This window comes from Notothenia rossii (genome assembly GCF_949606895.1).
Source record: "Notothenia rossii genome assembly, chromosome: 7".
Classification (NCBI taxonomy): Eukaryota; Metazoa; Chordata; class Actinopteri; order Perciformes; family Nototheniidae; genus Notothenia; species Notothenia rossii.
This window is the reverse complement of record NC_136905.1, coordinates 11,241,592-11,254,175: the sequence shown is the minus strand read 5'-3', so window position 1 is coordinate 11,254,175 and position 12,584 is coordinate 11,241,592. Positions and strand designations below refer to the sequence as shown.

Below are 12,584 nucleotides of genomic sequence, written 5' to 3'. Positions count from 1 at the left end.
TAGCCTTGAGGCAGTCTAATAGTAACTGTTTTTCTGAACGGCATTATATTGACATTGTTAACTCTAATAATTAACAGCCCTCGTGTATGTCAAAAAGCAGGACAAAAAATAGAAACAGCTCTTACTGTAATGTAGTCCAGTGAAAAACTCCCTTTATAAATCTGACCTCAAAATTAAACATATTTTTACCCTTTTTGGCCAATTACATACAAACCATGGGCCTTGAAAAAATGCCAATGTTGTAGCTAATACAGAGGCAATAAAAAGAAGCCTAAATATATTAGCCTTATAAGAAAAAATGACTTTAGCGGTGTACAGTGAGCAAGGTGTTAGCTGGCGGCGAGCCAAAAAGTATTATGCAATTCTTCATAGCTGTTATAAAACAAAAATAATTCAAGAATTGCATAATACCACGATAATAAATGTGTCTTTTCCCTTTAGGGACTCAGTCACTAGAGTGACTTTTAAGCTACATGGCCAATGTTTTTAAAAGTGTTACTAGGCTTATTGTTTCAGTTCAGGTTACATCGTCAACATTTGGTTTGGAGTCAAACCATCTCTGTTTATGGATATGAACTGTTCCTAAAAATAAAATGAACTGCACACGATCTGCTTCCACACTAACAACTTTAAACGACATAACAATATCTCTGTCCTGGAGTTGCACTTGTTGTCCTTTAATCCACGGTTTACTTAACTCCACTGCGATGTGTGTGTGTGTGTGTGTGTGTGTGTGTGTGTGTGTGTGTGTGTGTGTGTGTGTGTGTGTGTGTGACAGTCGGCGGAAAGGAACGTCAACCTCTGCCGCGCGCGGTCACGCCCCCTTTCTCTGTACACCGCAGACTCCGGCCGACACACACACGTTCAATCTCACACACACATACACACACTTTACTTTAACTACGCACAGCACAGACACACAGAAGACCAGGGAGAAATACTCTTTTCTGCAATATTACTCGGTTCTACCTGAATGTGACGCGACAACACTGAACGACAACGCCAACCGGTGAGTAGTCTCTTCTTTCGCGCATTTACTGGGCACTCATATGGTTTGGAACAGTTGAATGGAAAATAATTTCATGAAAGCAACATGTAAAACGAGTTGTCGCGCAGCACACACATCCTCAATGTTTAAAAAGTCACTCAAAGGCATAATTTGTCGCGAAATTCTGTATCGTAACATTTCTGCACACAACTTGGGAAAATATCAACAAGCCAATCCATCCTTCTGAATGCTCTCCCAATGTGATGTAGGAGCGCACTATGCTGATATATTTTGTATTTTCTATTATATTTCCGCTTGACTGATGCGATATTATGCATTATGATGGACGTGTAGAAACTCCAGGATGATACAGTGTCTAATGTCTATCCATAGTATGACTCTACCGGCTTTATTATATTTGCAGTACCAATTATGTCATTTAAACTACTGTAGTACAAATATATGTGAAGTAATAGTTAAATAATTTAATGGAAGCTCAGTAGCATAGTATTGTGAAAATTTGCATCTTCAACAATGTTAAATGGACCGTTCAGTGATTTCTAAAGTGGATCTTGAGACCACCAGAGGCTTCAAGGGGGAACTCATTATAAGAGTTGTTTAATTTTACAAGTTGTTTTTAGTGGTTAGCAGAATGACTGTGCATGACTGGTGATTGCAGGTTCCACCCAGTTGCGAATCCACCTACTGTAAACAGCTAAAATCTTGAAACTAGCCCAACATGGCATGTATAGCAGCAAGAATTGACAGTTGTCCTGTAAATGTTCATCAAAAGGTACAACGAGAAACTATTTCTGGCTTCCAGTGACAAATAAATCTTTGAAAACATTATCATGCAATTTCCTGTTGGGCTACCAGATCCTGGTTGAGGTTGATCCTGTTAAACAAACACAATGAAAAGGTGTGCCCACGTTTAAAGTTGCTGGCACTTACTGAAGTTGCCTTGAGGACAGTTTGTTTCACTTGTGTCCATGCTACTTTCTTTGTGAGGGTATTATGATTATTTAAATCAACTTTTTGGATGTGTGTGGCTTGGAATTGTTGCCAACATTGACATTGGTTGTGCCATTTCCTTTGAGAATACATTTATATTTCTGCATTTTAATGACATTTACTGGAATCTTTACAGCAGAAATGAAAACATTCCAGTTAAACAAGATGCCACTCCTATGAAAGAGATAAACACCAACGGCTTCATGCAGAGACATTAAGGCGCAGGAAAACACAACCAACAACTGTACACGTTTTGGAAACATAGCACTATATCATCATTGGCTAAGCTGTTCCTAGCTGACTAAAATAGAGTGGACCTTTAGCTGATGAGTTCCCCTTTGTATGCAGCAAAGTTCCCAAAACGTTGTGATGACAGACAACTGAGAAGCATGTCAGTGTGAGGATGCCGCCTCAGTAACACTCTGCTGTTTGGGGGTTCTCAAAGCAATGGTGGCTTAGAAATCGTGCAGTGGCCGATGCTAACTTATATACACTTTTGATTGTAAAGAATAACTTTTGTTCAAATATAATTAAATGACCAAAAGAAAAAAAAAACATTCCAAAAAGCTGCTGACAATAGAGTGGTATTGAACTGCCTTAGCTAGCAGAGAGTTAGCAGCAACTAGTCATTAAGCCAGGTTCAATGCCAAGCTGAATGGTGTTCTCATCTGTCATTGTAGGTGATAAGCAAAGAATAATGTTGCAGGACCTCTCTGCATAAGGTCAACCATTTGTCATCAATGTGTCCGCCGAGCAGTTTGATTAACTCCCTGAAGACAAACAAAACTAAGTCAATACTCATTCAGACATATCTGAATGAATGAGGCTTTTCACATGACTTTTTTTTTATCTGATACCCACAAAGGAAACTACAAGGTTTATCTTGATTTGAACAGCTCTGCCAGTGGCCTCACTATCCATTAACTGCCGCAGCATGCGAAGGGTCTTGAGGGAACACAAAGAGGGACTGCCACATTTCAATAACCAGAGATTGTGCCAATGACAGTTGCTGTGGCTTTTCTGAAATAGCGAGCAGGGTGTCTCGGGGGCACATATAGATAGCAAATGTGATTCCAGCTGGCGCTCTGGCATCTAAGTCTTAATGATAGGGGTTGTTGATTGAGTGTTTCTTCTCGTACACTTTGAGCTGTGTATCAAGTTGCGTGACCATTGTTGATCAGAGCTACTTTTGCCATTACATGAAATAAACAGCTGATAAGGATTAAACAGCTGTCACTCCAAACCCAGAGGGGTGCTCTTAATCATGTGTGTGTTGAACTTACATCCATGTAAAGTGCATCATCAGTTTAATTTAGTTTTACTAAATCAAACACATCTATTCACCATTCTGTGTTTTCAATGATAAAGAGCTGCTATTCTAGTTTTGAAAGTTGTTCCTACTATAACTGTGTTGTTCCTGGTTCCAAAGTGTCCATTACGATACCAGTCGAACAAGTTTGGGAGGATATATTTGTGAGAAGGGATTTTCTTTGGTAAGAAATCTTTACGTATTGCAGACTCGTACACTAGCATTGGCTAATCAATAATCACATAATTAACTAACTTAGAACGAAGCCCCCGGGGACATGAAGTCTGGACTTTAAACCAGGAAAGATGTTCTTTTTTTCTTGATACGGCAATCATTGGCCTTATCAGAATCAAAATATTTGAAAATGAGCATTGGTTCCACTGCCTGTTTTTAAAGCTCGGATAGGTGCAATCATAATTGATACTGTTGGTACTTGTTAACGTCTCTAGATATGTGAATGTAGCCCTGTCAATACGATGTCCTTTTGTGTTATCTGTTGTTTAATGTTCATGTTGTAACCTACTTGCTGCCATGTTGGACAGGTCTCCCTTGAAAAAGAGATTGATGATCTCAACGGGACCACCTGGTTAAATAAAGGTTTAAAAAAAAAATAATCATAGGATTAAGAGAAAAGTTGAGAAATGTAATTGCCAGAATAGTAAATGGCTGACATACACATGGTTATGGTTGGCATTTGATAAAGTGATGTTAGTGTTGGATGTGTTAAAAGTAAGAAAGCAGACATCAGGGACAATGAACTAGAAGTCCTCACAACACAAGTATAGTTAGACACGTGTGAGTGCATGTGTGTCAGTAACTCCGTTTTGTGCTCAAATCGAGTAGTGAGTGATTAAAGAGCGAGCTTACCACAGCCTTTTAGAGAGGCTGAAATCTGGGTGATTAGGCTGCCGACCACACAGCGTGAGGCGGACAGCTGCAGCTGGTTATCAATCGAGCTTTAGAGAAAAGCTATCGAAACCTTTAAATTCTCCCAAGTAGTTTTTAATACTGAATACGAAAGGCAGGGAGACACTCTCTTATGGGCCTCTACTTTACATACAATCATAATGTTGTGCAATAGGTCGCCATTATCATTTGGTGCGCCTTTGTATTGTGTTTGTGCAAACGGTGTACGAGTGATGATATCTGTATGTATTTTAATGTTTATTATGTTTGTATATGTACATGTATGCAGAACTGCATGTCGGAGACCAGAACAAATTTCCTTACGGGGACAATAAAGTGTGTAGTATCGTATCGTAATGAAACGTTAGCTTTGGCTGGGAAACCTTAGCTTTGTGATGCTGTCTTGTATACAAAGCGTTTCTGCTGACGCTCAATCAAGACCATTTCCAGCCATTTTTTTGGGTGTAATTGCATTACAGAAAATGTAGAATAAGCCAGTAAAGTTTTCCACATAAAAAGGCCCACTTCCTCTTCAATATAAAGCAAAATTAGGAAGGTTGTTACAATGTATTTATTTTACCGTTGAGCTACCATGTGTTGGCAAGGAGCACATTTGAATGCCATTCTTAAAATGTGCAGAGTAGGCTGAATCAACGGTCTGTTGCGGCTAGACCTTCAGGAAATTATTCTCTGAAAGCCAAAAACAACAAACTGCCAGGAGTAGGAAGTTCATATAGCAGGAGGAGGAGGTGGGGGAAGATCCATTTCAGGATTCTCCAAAATAGTATCTAGGATGCACACTTGGACCACCATGTGATAGCGTGCGCCGGTTTTTAAAATCCCATTCATGTGTAGTAGGCAATTTCCTCCTTCCAAAGTCCCTGTAGAGGACTCTCATAATGAAAGATCAATGATTTGATCCCTGGCATTTACCGTACCCCGAGGATCATATGTCACAGATAATGCCTCGTGGACCTTGGAAGGGAATACATGCTATAGAGACGAGTCGGAAGGAACATCCTTTGAAGTGAAAAGTATCCTGAGGTCTGACTGCATCTTCATTTCAAAGTGAGCATCTCTCTAGAAGCAGATTCACAGCATTGACAACATGCAAATGTACTATCGTCCAGTAGCCACAGAGGAAATCAACTATTTTCCATATGTCGGGTGAACTTTTAAGTATCTCACTTTGACTACCAAGCAGTACTACACTAAACCGGTCTTATATTTCCTCTAAACACTTCTACATGTTTGGTACTTTGGATTGTATTTGACAAGCCTATACCAAAACGTTGTTTTTCATGACTTCCTTAAAATTATCAGTTTAGTCAGTTTTGCTCAATATTTAAAACCACATATCTTACTATCTTCACTTTCACAACGGCTGTTATGTGAAGTTGGGTATAGTTTACACGTTTTAAATGATAGTATATTAAATAAGGATTTTGCATTTAGAGATTAAGGACATGTATGAGTTTATTATGTAAAGAAATGAAATGACATCATGAGACTGACTTTAAAGTCAAATACAAGTCATACTGTCTATGTTCACCTTATTTAGAAACTGTGTGGTCTTTTCATTCATTCATTATTCATTCCTCATGTTTGTGGTGATTTACTATATCCTCTGCAGTGTATACAAACTAGTGTTACTGATAACTGTATCTTTGAATTTAATTGTTGGCTCAAAGCAGGTCGATGACTGACATAAGACAGCCCTCTATGCAAATGATCAGAGACTAAATAAAACGCGTTCTGTTTGGATGCCCATCACTATTGCCTTCTTCCTTTTTCACAGCTGTTTGGTTTCTTCTCTCAGCTTTTGAAATCTCTCTCGGTTGACTCATCTCTCTCGGATATTGTCTTTCGTGAATGTTTGACTCTTGGCTCTCTTTAAATATTTTCAATTGTTCCTACAATTGTTAACTCATAGGATACATATCCATTCTTTGAAACCAGTGGCTTGAAAAGGTTACTAAAAAAGACATGTATTGTTTTCCAAATGTATATTTCATTGAATCCTAACTCGGTTGCATTTCTCTTGTGCAACAGTTTGAGGGTTGGCTGCAGTGATGTCCAGATCGCCAAAATCCGCCTCGAGGTCTCGGAGCCGTACCAGGTCCCGGTCTAGATCCCGCTCCAGCTCTCGCTCCAGGAGTCGCTCCAGATCCCGATCAAAGAAGCGCCACTACCGGTAAAGTCCCCTTTTATGAAAAACAAACAAATATATTTTTGCTATTGGCTGCATTGTGTTTGTGTAGTCCATGCCACTGTGCCTTTGGGGATTCTTGAAAAAGCTCTCATAGTTTGTATGAATGCCATAACCCAGCTAATGCTTAAGGAATGAATGACTGAGGAAGAAGCAGAACAACTAGCAGCAGGTGCAGCAGGCTAACTGCTGTCTTGTTAGGCAAAGACATCAGTTTTATTAAATCATCCTTTATTTTCTGCTAAGCTAATTTTCCACTCAAACTATCTAGTTAATCCTGTCCTGAGGAATTGACATTGATGTGCTTGTCAGATTTGGCATGGGAAAGATGTGTGTGCCGGTAGTTTAATTTTGACAGTGGGAAAGGCACCAAGCAGGTCTGTGTTCTGTTAGAATAATCTTCTCTGTTAGCTACATGATCTTTTTTTATTTCCATCTGCAAGACGTTGTCTTGTCTTGGACTTTTATGACTTTGGTTCTCATGAACTCACAAAGCTGGTGTAGCGTATAAATGGATGTGGGTCGGACTTAAACTCTGGACTCGGCTTCTGTATCAAGAGGAAATTGATGTTTGAGAGAGAGTTCAGCTGCCGGTTTGTGAATTTACTTAAATTAGAGTGAATATTATTCCAGCTTGCACCATCTCCATAATAGGCTGCCTCTGAGCCATATCACAATATTTATCAAGCTTTTAATCAAGAGTGCAGCATTTGTTGGTTTGCTTGATAAAAATGTGGGGTTATCTGATGGCTAAGCGGCGCGTTTGTAAGAGAAACTAAGGCTTCACTCTGCTGCCTTGCTGCAGAATAACTGTGGCATGGCAATAAAAGGCAAAGGCTGCTCATTTCCTGGCAGCGGGGCAGCATATTTTTAAAGAATTGGCATAAAGCTAGACGTGGAAGGAATCTAATGTTTTTTCTCATACTGAGCACACCTTACACGTAGGCAAATGATTTGTGGTCACACACATTTACATACAGTGGGTCAAAAAAAGATTTAGTCAGCCACCAATTGTGCAAGTTCTCCCACTTAAAAAGATGAGGGAGGCCTGTCATTTTCATCCTAGGTATACCTCAACTATGAGAGACAAAATGAAAAAAAAGAAATCCAGAAAATCACATTGTCAGATTTTTAAAGAATTTATTTGCAAATTATGGTGGAAAATAAGTATTTGGTCAATAACAAAAGTTCATCTCAATACTTTGTTATATACCCTTTGTTGGCAATGATAGAGGTCAAACGTTTTCTGTAAGTCTTCACAAGGTCTTCACACACTGTTGCTGGTATTTTGGCCCATTCCTCCATGCAGATCTCCTCTAGAGCAGTGATGTTTTGGAGCTGTCGCTGGGCAACGCGGACTTTCAACTCCCTCAAAAGATTTTCTATGGAGTTGAGATCTGGAGACTGGCTAGGCCATTCCAGGACCTTGAAATGCTTCTTACGAAGCCACTCCTTCGTTGCCCGGGCGGTATGTTTGGGATCATTGTCATGCTGAAAGACCCAGCCACGTTTCATCTTCAATGCCCTTGCTGATGGAAGGAGGTTGTCACTCAAAATCTTACGATACATGGCCCCATTCATTCTTTCCTTTACACGGATCAGTCGTCCTGGTCCCTTTGCAGAAAAACAGCCCCAAAGCATGATGTTTCCACCCCCATGTTTCACAGTAGGTGTTCTTTGGATGCAACTCAGCATTCTTTCTCCTCCAAACACGTCTAGTTGAGTTTTTACCAAAAAGTTATATTTTGGTTTCATCTGACCATATGACATTCTCCTAATCCTCTTCTGGATCATCTAAATGCTCTCTAGCAAACTTCAGACGGGCCTGGACATGTACTGGCTTAAGCAGGGGGACACGTCTGGCACTGCAGGATTTGAGTCCCTGGCGGCGTAGTGTGTTACTGATGGTAGCCTTTGTTACTTTGGTCCCAGCTCTCTGCAGGTCATTGACTAGGTCCCCCCCGTGTGGTTCTGGGATTTTTGCTCACCGTTCTTGTGATCATTTTGACCCCACGGGGTGAGATCTTGCGTGGAGCCCCAGATCGAGGGAGATTATCAGTGGTCTTGTATGTCTTCCATTTTCTAATAATTGCTCCCACAGTTGATTTCTTCACACCAAGCTGCTTACCTATTGCAGATTCAGTCTTCCCAGCCTGGTGCAGGTCTACAATTTAGTTTCTGGTGTCCTTTGACAGCTCTTTGGTCTTGGCCATGGTGGAGTTAGGAGTTTGACTGTTTGAGGTTGTGGACAGGTGTCTTTTATACTGATAACGAGTTCAAACAGGTGCCATTAACGAGTTGAGGAGGCTCTTAAAGAAGAAGTTACAGGTCTGTGAGAGCCAGAAATCATGTTTGTTTGTAGGTGACCAAATACTTATTTTACCGAGGAATTTACCAATTAATTCATTAAAAATCAGACAATGTGATTTCCTGGATTCTTTCCCCTGATTCTGTCTCTCATAGTTGAGGTATACCTAGGATGAAAATTACAGGCCTCTCTCATCTTTTTAAGTGGGAGAACTTGCACAATTGGTGGCTGACTAAATACTTTTTTGCCCCACTGTAAGTTGTATACAAACACAGATTCAAATACAATAACCCAAAACACACATTTTATCTCGCTACATCTTATGGGCAAATCATCTCCAACCTGTCAACAAGTCTAACTCAATTTGGAGTACTCTTGCTTTAATAACAGCAGCCAAATAAGCCACAGATGCAGACGGTGTTTTATAAAAAATCGAATTGACGTGACTTGCTACAGTGATTCTTGCTGAAATGTTACATTAAGACTGTTCAGATGTGGATATCTGCAGCATTTTGGTGTCAGGCTATTAAAAGTCTCACTAAACTGGTTGAACAGCCCGGCAAGCACAGAGGGAGGATTGGAGCAGAATCTTTTTTTTTTTTCCATGCTCCATATGACTCTCTGCTCCACCAGTTGGCCAGATGAGATGTAGTATCCGTAGCTCGCACTGTGAGAGAGCAGCGCTGCTCAGGGCGCTTCTTTCTTTACTCACTCTGTATTCCAATGCAAACACACACTAGGTGAGTCCTGTGCGTCTTTAGCCTTTGTATATGGTTTGATATATATTTGTTTGCATGTAGTGTGGTGCTGTTTTGTGCTGTCAATTTAAACTGTTGTTCTGCAATGTAGGCTATAGTAGGCTTTGTAACCCTAACTTCTTAATATATACGTTCCCATTTCAGTACGTTTTTTAAATGAAAAGTATAGTAGGGAAACTGTCTGTGGAGTTTCTTTTCATTTAGTGACAGTTGTAGAAAAGTTGCAAAAGAAGTAGCTGTAGAGAAAATACTTTAGTAACATGGCTAGTTTGACGTCAACACTAGATTTGCTCCGTTGATATATTCCAAAGTTATGTTGAAATGCTTGGACAATGCACGTTGGGCTGATTAAACCACTGTTGTAAAGAAGAGAACATACTGTCTCGTTGAAATCATCTTAAAACTGTGTTTAAGGTTCATGCTAGTGGACGACACAAGACTTTTGATCAGAAGTGCAGTAGTGCCCCCATGTGGCCGAGTGTGTCCCTGCAGCCTGGCCTGAACCACAGTGTGAAGTCTGCTTTCTCCATGCAGCGCTCCTCATGTGGGCTGTTTGGTCCCTACACATATTTTATCAATTCCAAACGACTTATGGATGTTGGATGCATATTTATGTGAAAATGCTTTATGTGTTTTATATAAGTGTGTGCATGTCTGTAGGCCATTGGTTCACCGAACTTGACCTTATGTTTAAAGTCTTTTCTGAATGGCAAAATAAGTGTTTCTTGTTGTTGGTGTATCTACGGCATTTGGCTTTAAGTGATTATTTCTATGGTTTTATTGTCCTAATCTTTTATCAATGAAACAGCCAGTCTGCCTGTATACGTGGTGTATGTTTGTGTTTTATTTCAAATGTATTTATCAGGTAAAACCACCACAAACAACAAACATTACATTCAATAGCTGTCATTTGCAAGCACAATATCATGACCAATGATTATCATTGTAATTATGATTATATACACATCTGTCTACGATGCCTCAAAGATTCGTACTAATTACTGACCAGGTTATACTAGAATGGTCTTATTTCATGGAGCTATATCATATCGTCATGTCACTTTAATTTATGCACCGTTTGCTAGGGCTGCTCGATTATGGCAAAAATCATAATCTCGATTATTTGGGTAAATAATTGATATCACGCTTATTAAAAACGATTATCCATTTACTTTGAAAACATCCATTTCTAAAAAAAAAATTTGAACAGTATGTTTTTAACAGCTGATTGCCCTGAACTTTTTATTATAATTTTTAATTGAGCAGCCCTACCGTCTGCCCAGAAGATGTTTGTAAGAGAGACTGCACTTGAGCGATGTGTTAAGTGTAAAGGCTGGGAGATACTGTTTCAGATAGTGCTGTATTAGATTGCATTACATTCCTAAAAAAGTACACTGACTACTACGACTACATTTGTGTTAATCTTTGGAAGAAAAAAGGCAGTAACTAAGTTCTTTCTTTACCCTCTCCCTTTCATTCACAGCTCCAGGTCTCGGTCATGGTCAAGATCTCGTTCTCCATCTCATAACCGGGAGAAGAAATACCCGAGGGGATACCAGAACGGGCGTGAGTTCCGGGGTTACAACCGCGGCTTCCGGAGGCCGTACAACTTCAGGGGCCGGGGGCGGGGCTTCTTCCCACGCGGACGCTACCAGCGTGGCGGCGGGGGAGGTGGCTACAACCATAACAACAACTTCCGCCCCAACTGGAAGAACTACAAGCAGCAGTACCCTCAGAAACAGCAGCAACAGCAACACCAGCAGGAGCAGGAGCAGGAGCAGCAGCAGCAGCCAAACCATGCACGAGGACGCTCTCACAACCCCCAGCAGCGCTCGGGGAGCCCCCCTCGTGGCCACTCCCACCACTCAGACCAATCCTCCTCGCCTCTATCCAGACACTCCCAGCATTCGTCCTCTTCCTCACACTCCTCCTCTACCAAATGGAAGCCAGCCTTGTTGCTGACTAACCCAAACGCCAAAGATGGGAAAGAGGAGCTCTCTGTCTCCAAGGAGGCCCAAAAGGGAGGAGGGGGAGATGAGGAGCCAGCGGAGCCTGTGGGGGTGTTGGCAGGAGAGGCCAAAGAAAGCGGGAGTGGGAAAGCTGAGGGGAACTGGCAGGGTGACTGCAGCCCAAAGAGAACCAGCACCCTGGCCAGCTATGCTGTTATTGTTGGGCAGAACAGCCAGTCTACCAACCAGTCTAGCCCTTCCCCTAAAATCACAAAGGACATCAGCAATGGCGCCCCCTCCTGGAGGACGGTGGGTAGTTCCTCCTCAACAAAAAAACCCTCACATGAAGGTCTAAATCCAATGCTCTCCAGCTTTGACTTCTTCTCCAACGAGGAATACCTGGATGGAGATAAAACTGCCATCTCCATTGCCTTCAGACAGTAAGAATGGTTTTACTCTTTTACTTCATTAATTTTCACAGTTTTATCAATATATGTAAGCTCAAAAGATATAAAAACAAATTCATTGTTTGAGATTTAGGGGGATTTAAAATATGATACTTGTCAACAGTGTTTTTGAATGAAATTCTGCATGTGTTCACATCCTTTTTCCCTATATTTAATACTTAACATTTTAGTAAAAGCTATTTGTAAGGCCTCTTATGACATCTGTTCAGATAATCGATTGGTTGAATTTGTTGTCTCACACGTGTCATGCCCAGTTAGATGCCGTTCTTTATCTCTTTGTCTTTCTTTAGGTTTTTGGAAGAGCAAAATAAAAAAGCCAAAGCTCTGGAAAATGGCAAGAACACAGAAGCAAATGATGTGGAAATGGAAAAAGGGAAAGTGAATGGAAAAGCACCCACAAATATTTCTGACTCAGTGTCAAGAAAATGCAAAGAGGACAATGGTGGTGAAGTGTCTCTGAACAGCTTTCTGAAAGCTTCTCCCTTTCTGTCTGCTGACGGCGAGGAAGAGGAGGAGAGGATAGTCAAGCCTAATTCAAAGTCACTTCACAAAGACTGGCAAAATGAGGAAGAGTCCTTTAAGACAAAGATCAGGGTCACTCACTCAGCCGGGGAACTGTTTGATGAAAGCTTTAGCAAATCGCAAAATGTGAGTTATTCACAGGCTGCTAACTGTGACC

General features: G+C 40.8%; 1 protein-coding gene across 1 annotated transcript in view; it reads left to right on the top strand.

Annotated features, from left to right (window-relative positions):
* Nucleotides 1–5,969: 5,969 nt before the first annotated feature.
* thrap3a (thyroid hormone receptor associated protein 3a) overlaps nucleotides 5,970–12,584 on the top strand; it is a gene marked incomplete at its 3' end in the record, with an annotated part of 6,875 nt that continues 260 nt past the window's right edge. Inside the window, exons 1-4 of the mRNA XM_079640928.1 lie at nucleotides 5,970–6,185; nucleotides 6,267–6,408; nucleotides 10,973–11,878; nucleotides 12,196–12,578. Of these exons, the coding sequence (XP_079497054.1) occupies nucleotides 6,287–6,408; nucleotides 10,973–11,878; nucleotides 12,196–12,578 (1,411 nt within the window). The 5' untranslated portion in view covers nucleotides 5,970–6,185; nucleotides 6,267–6,286. The remainder of the gene's footprint in view (nucleotides 6,186–6,266; nucleotides 6,409–10,972; nucleotides 11,879–12,195; nucleotides 12,579–12,584) is intronic.